Source organism: Thunnus maccoyii, chromosome 13 (genome assembly GCF_910596095.1).
Source record: "Thunnus maccoyii chromosome 13, fThuMac1.1, whole genome shotgun sequence".
In the NCBI taxonomy this organism is placed as follows: domain Eukaryota; kingdom Metazoa; phylum Chordata; class Actinopteri; order Scombriformes; family Scombridae; genus Thunnus; species Thunnus maccoyii.
This window is the reverse complement of record NC_056545.1, coordinates 2,250,193-2,264,830: the sequence shown is the minus strand read 5'-3', so window position 1 is coordinate 2,264,830 and position 14,638 is coordinate 2,250,193. Positions and strand designations below refer to the sequence as shown.

General features: G+C 38.3%; 1 protein-coding gene across 4 annotated transcripts in view; it reads right to left on the bottom strand.

The window, feature by feature from the left end:
• The window catches only part of arrb2a (arrestin, beta 2a), a 30,748-nt gene extending 16,722 nt beyond the window's left edge, over positions 1 to 14,026 (bottom strand). For 2 of the 4 annotated variants that reach the window (XM_042430155.1, XM_042430156.1), the window contains exons 1-4: positions 13,743 to 14,021; positions 2,185 to 2,215; positions 1,358 to 1,418; positions 914 to 958 (exon numbers count right to left, since the gene is read on the bottom strand). In XM_042430155.1, coding sequence (XP_042286089.1) covers positions 914 to 958; positions 1,358 to 1,418; positions 2,185 to 2,215; positions 13,743 to 13,765 — 160 coding nt within the window. In that variant the 5' untranslated portion in view covers positions 13,766 to 14,021. Of the gene's footprint in view, positions 1 to 913; positions 959 to 1,357; positions 1,419 to 2,184; positions 2,216 to 13,742 lie in introns of all 4 variants that reach the window. The other 2 variants (XM_042430154.1, XM_042430153.1) reach the window with 2 other exon arrangements.
• Positions 14,027 to 14,638: the final 612 nt, after the last annotated feature.

Sequence of the window (14,638 nt, the reverse complement as noted above, 5' to 3'; positions counted from 1 at the left end):
CGATGAACTGATCTTTCTTCTGCTGAGTTTAACTTTGCCTTTCAAGTTTTAATATAATATTTTAATATAACGTTACTCAGCGCTCCAGCTTCCTGTCGGGTCATGTGCTCAGATCCTGGTAGTAAAATTTAACAACTTTTTACTCATAGAATTATGATTTTTATATTTAAGTACAACAACTTTTTCTCGTACAATTATGATTCAGTTGTAAAGTTACAAAAACAACAAAATCATATTAAACAATTACTTCTTCAAAGTCAGTCAGATATTTTATACTTTTCTCATCTAATGGTGGTTAAAACCACAGTAATAAACTGTAAATTACACTGTAAATTACACTGTAATTACGCTGTAAATTACTCTATTTTCAGGTGATTATAAACTAATTAAAACATACTTATGAATATATTATTCTATTTCTGCCAAGTCTGATCTGCTAGATGCCACTAAATTCTACAAACTGCTCCTTTAAATGTCTTAAAACATTTCTTCACCTCATTTAAAACACTGAATCAACTCTGTGTTTAAAAAAGGTGCTGCGTTAATAACATTTCTCCTTTCTTGGAACTGAATTTAAGTTTAACTGAACAGGAAAAGTTGAGAGAGATGAAGAACAGCTGATAAACTGGTAGAAGAAGAATCGTTTCTAAAATATTTAAAAGCTTTAAATCTGTTTGTTACAGATTTGTTTGAACATCAGAACTGTGTTTGTGTTTTAGTGTAATTCAAAGAGTTTTACAGATGACTGACAGATAAAACTTGATAAAACAGACAAAAGACAAATAAAATAGATAAGAGGGAATAAAACATTATAAACCATAAATAGATTGACTAAAGCTTTAAAACAGCTGAGCCGTCGGGTCTCGGAGGACCTGACGGGTCGTGTTGAGAGTTCAGGAGGAAGTTGTTTTACCTTTCCTGTCCTTCAGATACTCGGGGTCGACCAGGATCACTCCATCTGTCAGCAGGAAGGAAGGAAGGAAGGAAGGAAGGAAAACAAACCGCAGCGTCACCACAGTTCGTTCACTCGCTGAAGGGTTTTAAAACTCTGCAGGTGGATTTCACCTGCTCGGGAACTTTTATTTACACATTATGTCACATTTTAGTTAAACTTTACACTAAAACCACCACATGACTGCAGCTTTCATGTTTGATGCAACATGTAAAAAATGTTACAACAGCTGAAGATTTTATTTTGAAAGTTCATAAAAAAGTTTGTTTAAGTTTGATGATGTTTTACAAACTTTCAGTGCTGCAGTTCTTTAACCTTTCCAGGACTTTCATAACTTTAAGAAACTAAAAAATAAAAAAAGCTGATAAAATATTAAAATACAAACCTCCAGATGTGCTGACTCACCTACTGGATCCACGTGGTCCAGATGATCCACAAAGTCTCTCTTTCCCAGATAAACTGTCACCTGCACAGAACGACCGCAGCGTTAGAAACACACCTGATGCTACGTTAACATTCATCATCATCATCATCGTCGTCGTCGTCATGCTGCCAGTCGTCAGCAGTAAATTACATCTCTGACGGTCACATGACCTCCTCTCATATCAGTCAAAGTGTTTATTCTGCTGCTCTGACGACGCCGTCTGCAACCCGACGCTCGCTGTCTCGTCCGGATAAACGTCAGACTCACTTTTACGTAAAAGCTTCGAGCCGACCGACCGACCTCACGCGAGAACGTTTTCCTGTTTTTAACCTAAAACTTTTTCTCTGTGAGATTTGTCTGAACTCGTAGTAAATCTAGATGAACGTCACCTGCTCATGAGGAGTTTCTTTCAAAATAAAGTTCCCAAAGAGTGTAAAGGGTTTCTGCAGGTTTCATCAAGTTACATTTAAAACTTTTTAAAACATTTTTAAAATCACATAAAATGCAATTTAATACATAATTCACAGTAAAAGTATGAAAGATATCAATAAAAAGCATTGGTGATGATGCCGAGTGTCATGTGAAATAATTTATTTTAATGTATTTCACATTTTTGTCATTACGTCCTCACAATATATAATATAACTAATAAATCATAAGCTGGATAGATTAATTAACCAATTAAAAAACACATTTTATAACAAACATTAAGGTTTAAGACCTTTATGAAGGACATTTAAGACTTTTATATACCTTTTTTTTTTTATATATAATGATATTTTAAGACTTTTGTTACAGACTGACTCACCTTACAGTTGGGGCTCGACTTCTTGAAAACTCTGAGAGGTTTGGAAAGAGGAAGAGGAGGAAGAGAGAAGAGCAAAGAGGAAGAAAAACAAGACACTTGTGTGAGTTGGAATAATTAGAATAAAACACTATGACAATATTTCAAACAAAGACTGAAAACCTTTTTTCTTCTTTTTAACAGAATATTTATTGATAATAAGGAAACGTCTTGAGTTTCAAACGAGGCCACATTGATTTCACCACGGCAGGAAGCTGACAGCAGGGGAAGTGGTTTAAGAGAAAAACTGGTTCTATATGACCCGAGTTATTATAGGACGTCACCGCAGAGCTTTAATGAGGGCAGCTGGAGGCTTCAGTCCATCCTGTTGTTCTCAAACACACACACACACACACACACACACACACACACACACACACACACACACACACACACACACACACACACACACACACACACACACACACACACACACACACACACACACACACACACACACACACACACATCCACTCTGAGGTTGGTTTTATTTATTTGGTTAAAAACTGCTCAGAGAAACAGTGAATTTACAACATGTATATGAGCTGCATTAACCTGTTTAAAAGGTGCTTTTACACTGGTGAGTGAAGCATATTCTACCAGTATGTGACTGGTTGGTTGGTTGGTGGCTGCTGGTAATTTTCAGATGTTCCACTTTTTTGAATTTCACAAGAAATGCAAGAAAAAACTAAACTGCATCATAAAGCGGAACAACAACTAATAATAATAACGAGCAGAAAAGCTTCATCACTCAATGAAAATAAAAAAATATGCATATAAAATATATCCTGCAACTGTGAAAAAACAACGATGAGACGATATTTTATTCTTAAATTTGTATCTGTGTCAGGCAGCGTTGCATTATGGGTTGTTTTTAGCCGTAATGTTGCTAAGCTAGCAGGTTTCTTCACATCTGTTTATGCTGCGTTCAGGTTAGCGTGTCAGACTAACAATTAAAGCAAAACAACAACTAACAACAACGAGCAGAAAAGCTTCTAAACTAAACTAACGTTGATCATTTCAGTCACGTTCAAGTCGTCCTGCAACTGTGAAAAAACAACGATGAGGCGATATTTTATTATTATATTTATATCTGTGTGAGGCAGTGTTGCATTCTGGGTTGTTTTTAGCCTTAATGATGCAAATCAATAAGTGGGAACAATTTATTTCACAGGTTCCCTAATTTTGTACTAATTTTTTTGAGTATTTTACAGGTATTTTACAGCGTATTTTTCATACAAATTATAAGAAAAAGCTGGAAAAAGTAGCGAGTTGCTTTAGTTGGTAGATGTTTACAATTCTTTAAGTAACAGAAATGCATTTTCAGTGTAGTTTTGTTAACAAACGTAACGTCAGCATATTAGTTTTCTTTGTAATGTGTTTGTGTTTACAGGAAATGAGCTTGTTATAGAATTCTTAAGAAACGACCTAATATGCTAATATGAAGTTTGACATAAAACTACACACTGAAGTATTTCATGTCAGTTAAAGAAAAGTTGTTTCTTATAGCGAGTTTCTTCATGTCGAGCTGCAACTAACTAATTATTTCCATGATCAATCAATCTGCTCGTTATTTTCTCCGTTAATCGATTAGTTGTTTGGTCTTTAAAAATGTCAGAAACTCTTCAGTTTACTGTCAGAGGATTAAAACCAGAAAATATTCACATTTAAGACGCTGGAATCAAAAAATCGACTCAAAACGATTAATTAATTATTAAAATAGCTGCAGATTCATTTGTTTGTCGATCGATTAATCGACTAATCGCTGGAGCTCTGGTCATGTGACATCATAACACTTTATCCAGACTTCGGCTGATGTGAGGCGTCGGATACGTCGGCGCATTTCAGAGAAGCCGAAAGTCTCCGAGTCGCCATGACGACCTGGAAGTCAGAACACGTCTTTGTGTGTAAATTCACGTCTTTACTGCAGAAACACGGCGAGAACTGAACCGTCTGTCAAAACAGCAGAAGAAGAATCACTGTGGGATTTACGCTCTGCTTTAATGGGAGGATGAGGATGCTCTTCTTCTTCTTCTTCTTCTTCCTGGATTGGAGCGTCCAGTGTTTTTTTCCCAAAAAAAAAACAAAGCAGCTGTTGGAAAAGAGGCGTCGTCTTATAAATACTTTGGGTCACATCACTCACAGTAGCCGCACGACCGGCAGGACCATCATGCACATGTGAACAGTCACTTCCTCCGACTACTGACGCTGCAACACACAAACAGGAAGTAACAACTCCAGCAGCGTTGCCTCCTCCTCCTCCTCCTCACAGCTTTTTAAGTCGAAGCAGTTAAAAAAAAAAAAGGCCGTTCAAGGAAGAAGTCAAACATGTGAGCTGATCAGGGGCAGAGCTGGAGCCGCCGTAAAGTGTTTACAGCAGGGCAGCAGCTCCTGCTGACGGCTGCTTCCTGTCACAGACGCTCAACGTTTCCACACCGGCGTTATATTTAGATCACTTCAAAAAAAAAAGAAAGCGCCAATTAAAACTGATTTACAGGTTTTTTTTTTCGTTGGCGCCATTTTGGTGTTTTGTTCATCGCTGTGGTGTTTATAAGCTGCAGAAACGACTCCTCCCAAAAAAAAAAAAAAAAAAAAAAACAAAAATAAAAGACTTCATGATGAGCAGCAGGAAACACGGCGACTCATCTGTAGACAAGCTGGTTGTTTTAATACTCACATCAGTGTCATTATTGATCATTTCCTTCATCGTTTACTTTATCAAAACACAAGAAAACAGTGAGAAAACGTCCGTCACCGTTTCCAAGGTGACGTCTCGTTTTGTCAGAGCTTCAGTCTAAAAGCACAAAGATATTCAAGTTATAAATATATAAATATTAAGAGAAGCTGGATGCAGATCGTATTTGGTGTTTTTGTTTGAGTTGCAGAATAATTTTCTTTATTTCATTTAATTTTACTCTCAATTTCCAGTTCAGTCATGAGCATTTTTATTGATTTTAGCCAAAATCTTCTAGTGTTTCTGTTTAAATGCGACACTTTACAGCCACTGCTGAGTGTTAATATTTAACATAATGATTATGGAGCAGATTTATTCTGATATTTACAGAAACTACTTTATATTTAAAAAGATTAAAAGATTCCTGCTGTCAGTAACTGGAGCTCATTCAGCCGTTTAAAGAGTCAACAGGTTGTAAAATATTATTATTATTTTAAACTTATTTTGTCTGTTTGCTGCTATTTTTTTCATGATCAGCAGTTTCCATCCAAACCAGCGTCAGTCTGATCGCTTCCTTAAATACCGAGAACGCAGAAGTTTAATGTCACGTTTTAAAAAGGTCACATCTGATACTGAAGTGACTTTATTACAGGAAACTCATCAGAAATACTTTGTTTTTTAACATATTTATGTTATAAAACAAATATCAGCCAACATATATATATATATTTTTTAATTCTCAAATATCAATGTTGCCCTAAAAAACAGCAACATCAGTAGAAACAGGATGAAACTCTGACAGTTCCTTTATCTACATGTAACATTTCACAGTAAAAACCTTTTAAATAACACATATGATGCAATTTAATGCCTTTTTTCCAGTCATATCTGTCACAAAATGACCTAAAATTATTTATTAATTATTTAAAATCCATGAATTTATTGATTTTTTACATCATAATGTCGTCCCAGCTTTAAATAATAATTATTGAGTAATATCATGAATCAATTGAACCTGAACCTCGAGACGACGCAGTAGAAAACAGATGAATTAACAAATAATGATTGATTGTTTTGAACTCTTAACTGGTTTATTGTGAGTGGATGACCTTCATTAGTTGTTCAACCAGCTTCCTGCAGCAGAATCCACAGTCAGACTGGTCGAACTGGTAGTTTATAGACGTAAGACGTCTCCCAACAGCCACAAACTCAGATGTATTAAACACCTACCACACCTAAACTACACTATGTTTTTTAAAGACCTGCAGATTCCCTGAAGAAGGTGATCGTTGGTTCCAACATTCATCAATCAAACAATCATTTTCATTAATCTGATTAATCGCTCGGTCTGTAAACTGGTCACATTCTCCTAAAGCCAGAGGTGAAACAGTTCAAAACCTAAAAGGATTCAAGTTTAAAGTGATATAAAAACAGAAAAACCAGCAAAATCACACTAAGGAACATTTTCACTGATGCAAATCAATATGTGGCGACATTTTATACTAATTTCCTGGAAATTTTTGAGTAATTTGCAGGTATTTTACAGCGTATTTTTGATACAAACTATAAGAAAAAACTGTAAAAAGTAGCAAGTTGCTTTAGTTGGTAGGAACCTTCTCATCATTGGTTCGTATGTTGATGTTCTTTCAAAATGTCTTAATAAAGTTTAACTGACAGAAAACACTTCTTTCAGTGTGTGACAAACATAACTAACATATTAGGCCTTTTATTTCTTTGTAAGGGTTATGTAATTTGGTTGTACAGTATAATAATAATAATAATAATAATAATAATAATAATAATAATAATAATAATAATGATCTGCCAGCTGTTTTCCTGATTAATCGCTCGGTCTGTAAAATGGTCACATTCTCCTAAAACCCGACGTGACGTCTTCAAATATTTTATTTTGTCCAACAAACAGTTAAAAACCCAAAAGGATTCAAGTTTAAAATGATATAAAAACAGAAAAACCAGCAAAATCACACTTGAGAACATTTTCACTGAAAAATTGGTCATTTCCAGTTTTGGTACAAATCAATATGTGGCAACATTTAATTTTTGAGTAATTTGCAGGTATTTTACGGCGTATTTTTGGTACAAATTATAAGAAAAAACTGTAAGTAAGTAGCAATTTGCTTTAGTTGGTAGATGTTGACAATTCTTTAACTGACAGAAAAGCATTTTCAGTGTAGTTTTGAGTAACAAACATAACGTCAGCATATTAGTTTTCTTTGTAATGTGTTTGTGCAGTTTACAGGAAATGAGCTTGTTATAGAATTCTTAAGAAACAACCTAATATGCTAATATGAAGTTTGACATAAAACTACACACTGAAGTATTTCATGTCAGTTAAAGAAAAAAAAAACGGAACCAACTTCACACTTTGTGTACTGAACTGCAGCACCTTCTGTGTAAAAAGGAAACCAGTAGAAGATTAGAGGAGGTGTAAAGTCAAGTGTTACCCACAGTGTCAGAGAGTTTAAAGAGTTTGAAGTGAGCGGATGAGTCAGGATGTGAAGCGATGGGACCGATCCAAACACAGTACGCAGAAATGTGCCGCTCTGTTTAATGTCTGACTCCTGGCGTGAGCATCAGATGTTTATCTCTGCACAAACAGCGGCGGCGGCGGCCCGACGGCCTCCTTTAGATCCACTTCCCCTCCTCCGTGAGTGTGATGTGAGGTCGGACCGGGCTGTCGTGGGAATAAAAAGCTGCACAAGAAAAACAGCCGGCCGCACGTGAAAAAACGCCGCTTTAACGACGCTCCGCTGGCTGCTTCCATAAAAACTTTCCAGCCGGATAAACGCCTGCGAGCGGCGAGCGGCGAGCAGCGAACGGCGGCTGATCCACCTGCAACAGGGACGGTCTGCAGGGACGAAGAGCTCACATAAACAACGTGAGGAAAGTCCCCGTCCCCCCCCCCCGTCCCCCCCTGTGACTGCAGACTGCGTCACCTGCACCTGAACTGATGCTGAGACTTCGTGTCTGGACAAGAACCAGTAACCGATGGTAACGATCCAATGTTATGACACGTTGTTTTTCTGCAGATTAATCCTTCATTTATTCATTCTTTAATTAATTATAATAGTTTAATAGAGAGATTTATCCTCTATTAATGGCATAAAAGTCATCTGATGGTTGGAAACACAGGAAAATATCAACTTTTGAGTGTTTTTAAAGCTGTTTGTCATCTTTGATGCATTAAACGATGTAAATGAATCTAAAGCTGAAACAATTAGTCCATTAAATGATTAATATGATGTTTGATTGATTGTTTTAATCATCTTTTAAGCTTGAGTTTGGTTGTTTTGGTTCAAAATGTGAATATTTGCTGTCAACAGAGTTCACTCTGATAAAGACTCTTTAACTTCTGTACTGGTGAAGCGTTAATTCTCCTTTTTTTATGAACATCGATCGTCTCTCCGAGCATCAGGAGCGTCTGACGAACTGCTGCAACATCTGGAACCATCCAGTATCATTTTCTACAGAAAAAAAATGCCAAAATTCTCTGATTTCAGCTTCTTAAACGTGAATATTTTCTGGTTTCTTTCGTCTCTCTGACAGTAAACTGAAGATCTTTGAGTTGTGGATGAAACGAGACGTTCGAGGACGTCGTCTTCAGCTTTGGGAAACATTTTATAGACAAAACTGACCAATCGATTGATCGAGAACATAATCATCAGTTGCAGCAACAAAACACAATAAATACAAATTAGACTTATGATCAGACCATTTTAAACTCTATAAAACAACACGTCTGGGGACACACGATGGATCCGATATGAAATATAAACTATAATATATATAAACTTCCTGTTTAACTGGTCTACAGTAGAGATGTGACAGCAGGGCGCTCTGACTGGTGACTGAAGCAGATCCAGCAGCCTCTTACATATTTTACCAGTATTTAACTGGTGGCTGATTGAATGCATCCTGTGTGACAGTATATCTATATATATATGATACCATCAACCACTTCCAGTTCTGTCGTTTCCAGAGGACACTGAACACATCTTCACCTCCACCAGCAGTTTGATTTTGTTTATAATAAATAAGAATAAGCAGTGAAGCACTTCCTGTTCCAGCTCTGACCGTGACTTTCTATATGAACATTAACTGTTAGCAGCAGAAATCAATCAATCAATCAATCAATCAATCAGTTTCATCAGGGAACTTGAAGAGACACTGAGCTGCGTTTAAAGTCAACAAGCTGCTTTTATTGAGTTTCAACTGGTTTTGATGCTTCAGTGAATAAAGTTCTCACATCTAATGATGTTAACACTGTTTACTGTTGATATTTTTACCCATGAACACTCGGTTCTGTCACGGGTCAGAGAGCAGGAGACGTCGGGTCAGTTTTCATCAGTTATTGATTAACGAGCAGCTCGACTCAGAAACAAGAGACTCTGCTTCCTCACGTTCATTCGCCGGACTGGTTCCTCATCGTGTTTCCTCTGCAGCGGTTCACATGTGTGTCGACTCGCCGCCCCCACAAAAACTACTTGTGACACCGTCTGCAGATCAGCTTCACCGTCGCTCAAACGGTTAAAATAATCCTCCAGTCATCAGCTGCTCAACAGGAACATAATCTGGCTTTTATTTTGGCGGTTTTGTCCTGTAAGTCAGCCGGCTGTGAATCTACAGAAACCATCAGTTATATTAAAGTAAATACTGTGGAAGCAGGAACTCAATCAGTCTGATGGTTTTCATCTGATATTCTGAACTGGATTTAATGGTTAAACTGGTCATGTAATGATTTGAGGGAAACGTCTAATCGAGACTCCATCAACAGAGAAATTAATCACCAACTGTTTTAATAACCGATCAATCGTTTGACGTCATTTTTTTAAGTTAAAAATGTCCAAATTCTCTAATTACAGCGTCTGAAACGTGAAGATTTGACAATAAACTGAACGTTTGATGACGTCGTCTTAAGGAAACATTGATCAACATTTTATGGACCAAACACAGTTGAAGATATTGTTGATTTTCTTTAACATGAATATAAGATACAAGTTAGACGTCAGATGTAATTATGTCAAAGTTTCCTCTTAAAGTGTCATTAATATTAATTTTAAACGTTTTTAAAGCTTTGATTTGTTTATTTTCTGTCATGTTTGTGATGTTTATATGTATTACATCTGTCTTCTTGTTATTTTCATGTCTTGTGAAGCATCTTTCAGTATAAAAGGTGATGTATAAATAAAGTTTTATATTTTATCAGCAACATAATTGCAGCTTTTACTCTGAAAGTCAGTCTTCTGTCCTCTTTTTTTAAGGTTTTCTTGCATTTAGAGACGTGTTTGTATCAAACTATCGTCGTCACAATAAACCTCCTGAAACACTTTTAGTGCTAAAACAGTGAAATGACTTCACACCATGAACAGATCACCTCAAAAACCTCTTTAACCTTTAATAAATCAGTCTGTCTGTTAGTTTCCAGCTGATGTTAATAAAGTTAATAACTGCTGATGAAGGCAGGAGAAAACCACTATAACCACAGTGATGTTAGTAAAACCAGTAAAGCGTTTCCAGCAGATACTGTGAAACCTTTCTGGCTGCCTCTGATCCTCCGTCTCCATGGATACGGAGGTTTTTTTCCCCCAACATATCGCGCTGCAACTGCTGAAGATATTCAGTTAATTATCACAGACGACGAAGATGAAGCAGCTGATCAATCAGCTGATCAATCAGCTGATCACTGAGCGTTTTGTCTGTTGTTGTTGTTCTGCAGTGAACGCCGGTCACTGTTCCTGTGTTTGTTTTGGTTTTCCCTCCTTGTCATGTGACGCGTCGCGTTCTCTCGGCCAATCACGGGCCGGCATGGCAGCGTTTCCAGGAACACCTGAAAGCACCTGGAACGTCCTGAGCGCGGTACCCAAATTTATTTCCAGGAACCCGGGAGAGCAGAGAGCCGACCCGTGTCACATGACCGCTGTTTGTTCAACTCTTTCATCACTTTCTAAGCTTTCATGTCGTTTGTTTGTTTACATGTTTATTCATTTTCCAGTCGTGTTTGTTTCCATGTGAACGACGTAAATCTGACGTTGACGCTGTCAGTTCTGGTTTGGACTCGTCTCTTGACTGCTGTTTGCTGCTCAACAGGAAGTGAGAACTGGTTTTATCAGCGAGTCTGGACACGAGCTGGAAGCTGGAAGCTGCCAGAGAGCTTCATCAATTAATCAATTAGTCCAATAACAACGTCATCAAACGTCTTGAACTCAAATATATTCAGTTTACTGTCACATTAAAGAAGCTGCAATCAGAGAATTTGCACATTTTTTTCTTAAAGAAGATTATTGAAACAGTTGGGAACTAATTGATTGACAGTAAACTGAATATTTTTGGACTTTATTTTGGTCAACTAATAATAAAATAACCGACAGATGAATCAATAATGAAACTGATCGTTAGTGGCGTCATTAGATGATTCTTTGTCTCCATTAATTGATCTGTTAATTAATATAAAAACATTCATTATAAATCAGCTTTAAGTTCAAGTGTGTGAACAGTAAGACGTGATGCATTACGACAAACAGGAAGTGTCAGCGTCCGGCGATCGATACGCCGATGATCACACACATCATCTGATATCATCAGCTGATCGCTCGCCGCCGCCGCTGCCTATAGAAGCCACATATCAGCTGTTTTCTTCCACAGTCGTCACCACTCCGCTCGTATGACGTTTGTCTTTTCCTCCTGCTCGTCCGTCCCCCCCCCCTCCTCCTCCTCCTCCTCCCCCTGGTTTCCCACCTGTTTCCTAACAGGAAGTAACTGGGAGTCGAGTGTGGAAAGAGAGAGAGAGAGAGAGAGAGAGAGAGAGACGCAGGAAAGTTTAGAGTGGACGGAGCTCCGACTCTTGAATCACAGCGATCGTGTTACGGATGATGTTTCGTTATTAATGTAAAGTTAAAGCAGCCGATCATCGACCACATAAAGAGGAAACGCGTTCAGGTATTTACATGAATTCAAAGCAGCTGAAGAAGTGCATGAAACCAGTAAACAAAGGAGGCGTTTGTGCACCTATAAGCCTCCTCTTTTTTTTTTTTTTTTTTTTGTCTCCACAACAAACAAAGCAGGAAGTGGATGTAAACGCTGTCAGATTAAAAGCTGGAGGAGTCAGCACTTTAAACCTCGCCAGTCATCGTTTTATTAAAACTCTGACGTGTGTCAGATTATAACAACAACAACAACAACAACAACGTCAGGAGCTGGAAGTGTTTGTGTTTAGTCTGAAAACAGGGTCTCTAATACTGATCAGGATCTGCAGATTAAGACAAAAAAAAAAAAAAAACACGGAGAGGAAAAGCCGATATCGACCCGGTTAGCAGCCGGAGTAAACACACACACGCTTTAAGAAACCTGGAAATCTATCAGTCACATGTTCATTTATCCACTGTGAGATGTTCCTAATATATATATATATGTACACAGTAAACGACCAGTATAATCATCATTATCATCTAGTGTGAATTTACTCATTTATCTGCTTTTTCAAATATTAATTAAACTGTTAACAAGCAGCAGATGCAAAGTTTTTGCTCTCCAGAAATCAATTTAAGCAGTTTTATCTGGAAAAAAATCATTAATTTCCAAAATATGAGCTGCATTTAAAGTCATTTCCTGTCAACTGTTTTTAATATTGAACTGTATTTGATGTTATTTCTTAAACAAAACTGCACAGATCGCTGCCAGCTCATTTAATTTGATATTTTAGCGCTAATAGAAGGTTTTCAGGCAACGTTATTATCGTGATTGTACCGTTTATCGCGATATTTTTAAGTGTTTTTTATTTTTTTTTACCGATAATCGTTGCGTGTAAACGTGATACCGGCACATCCCGAGAGTCAACACGCATCTTTCATCTGTCACAAACAAACCGAGTCAGAGGCGTTTCCACTGTTTACCTGCTGTTAAAAACAAACAACATACATCCAGAGCAAAGTCCCATCAGATAATATTTCAACTAAAACAGACCTTCAGACTCCTCTAAATACATTTACAGCTGATTAGCATGAGCCTGCAGTTCCCCACATACCCGAAATCAAGCCTGTACTGGGAGCAGGCTAACACCAGTAAGCGGAGAGATGCAACCAAACTCCATTGTAAAATAGCTTAATTTTAAACTTTCCTTGTGTTGTAAACAATATAAAACACAGTTGTGCACATTTTATGAATCTTTCCAGTCTTCCTTTACAATCGGCATCGATATCATCCAACCAAGCGGGACTTTAACTCGATAAAACCTCCCGTTTAGCTGAAGACTTCTCCGGGTCGATGCCGCCCACTACGGCCGTATTTTTGCTGGAAAAGCACCGTGGGGATTCCTGCCCACAACGCTATAACGTATTTTTATATTAACATAAAAACAGCTGCATGTGTGTTGTGTATGCTGTGCTAAATATGCGCTGCTAATACTCCGTAAAATGTTTAGTTTTTAGTGAAATCGGTGCGTTAAGCGAAGGGACGAGATTTGACTGATTTGTGAGCGGAGGCTGGAGCAGCGTCCCGTCGGTTAGCTAACCCCACCCTGCCGTGCTAACTCTGCCTCCTCCGGACGAGGGCATCGTCTTTTTAAAAAAAAAAAAAAAAAAAAAAAAAAAGCACAAACATCGGGGTAACATTCAACGCTATCTGTGTCGGGTTTTCCTCACAAGGCAGCTAAATGGTCCCTGCACAGGCTGAGAAAGCCTCCTTCTTCCTCCCCCCACCTCTCTCTCTCTCTCTCCCCGCTCCCCTCTCTCCCCGCCGCCCGGGCCAGCAGCGGCTCGGCTCGGCTAGCAAAGTGCGTGAGAGCGGATGCTAACTAGCTGCTAGCTGCCTGCTCCGGGGCTGGTCGTCCTACCTGGTGCCCGCCTTGTCCCCCATCTCCTCGGCAGGCGGACGACAGGAAGATCCCGACAAAATGAGCCCGGACTCGGTGGTGTCTCGACTTCGGAAAATGTGTTTCTTCAAGCAGCTCCGTTCATCCGTCCATCCACATCGGCTCAACGCTAACTAGTTAGTATGCTAATTTAATTTAGCGCCGCCTCGGCTCCTCTGGCTTCCGCAAAGGCAGGATCTGTTGTTTGTGTGTGTGCGTGTGTGTGCGTGTGTATATATGTGTGTGTGTATGTGTGTGTGTGCGCAGCGGCTGCAGATCACGTTGCGCAACGCAGAGTCTCCAGCAGCAACATGACAACACGAAACATTAAATGTTAAAAAGACAGAAGATGATTCATCTTTAAAGAACAATGACTCACTGAGGGTCACTACGACCAAACATCACGTTTATCACACACACACACACACACACACACACACACACACTACTGTCCTCTGATAATAAACCTTTAATTAACTTAAAGGACGGAGTCACAGTTTTTCAAGTGAGTCTTCAAACAGTCATAATGCGCTGATGGAGGACAAAATGTATTTCAAAGTTGATCTGAAGCTAATATGAAGCTTCAGCGTCCAAATGAGTCAAATCTAGTAGATATCTTTCAACGTTACAGTCTTTTTAGAGCCAAATTCTCTCTTTTTGTTACTTAAAAAGACTGTAAATGTGTCAGATATCCACTTGATGTGACTAACTCAGACTGCTGAAGCTGAATAGAAGCTTCACACAGACTTTTAAATGCATTTTTTTTCACTAAATGTGGATTTCGGCCTCCATCGCTTCCATTGAAAGCACATTTGAAGGATCTTTGAATATCCAGTATGAACATGAATCTGTTCTTGTTCCTGTCAGTGTTTTAAATG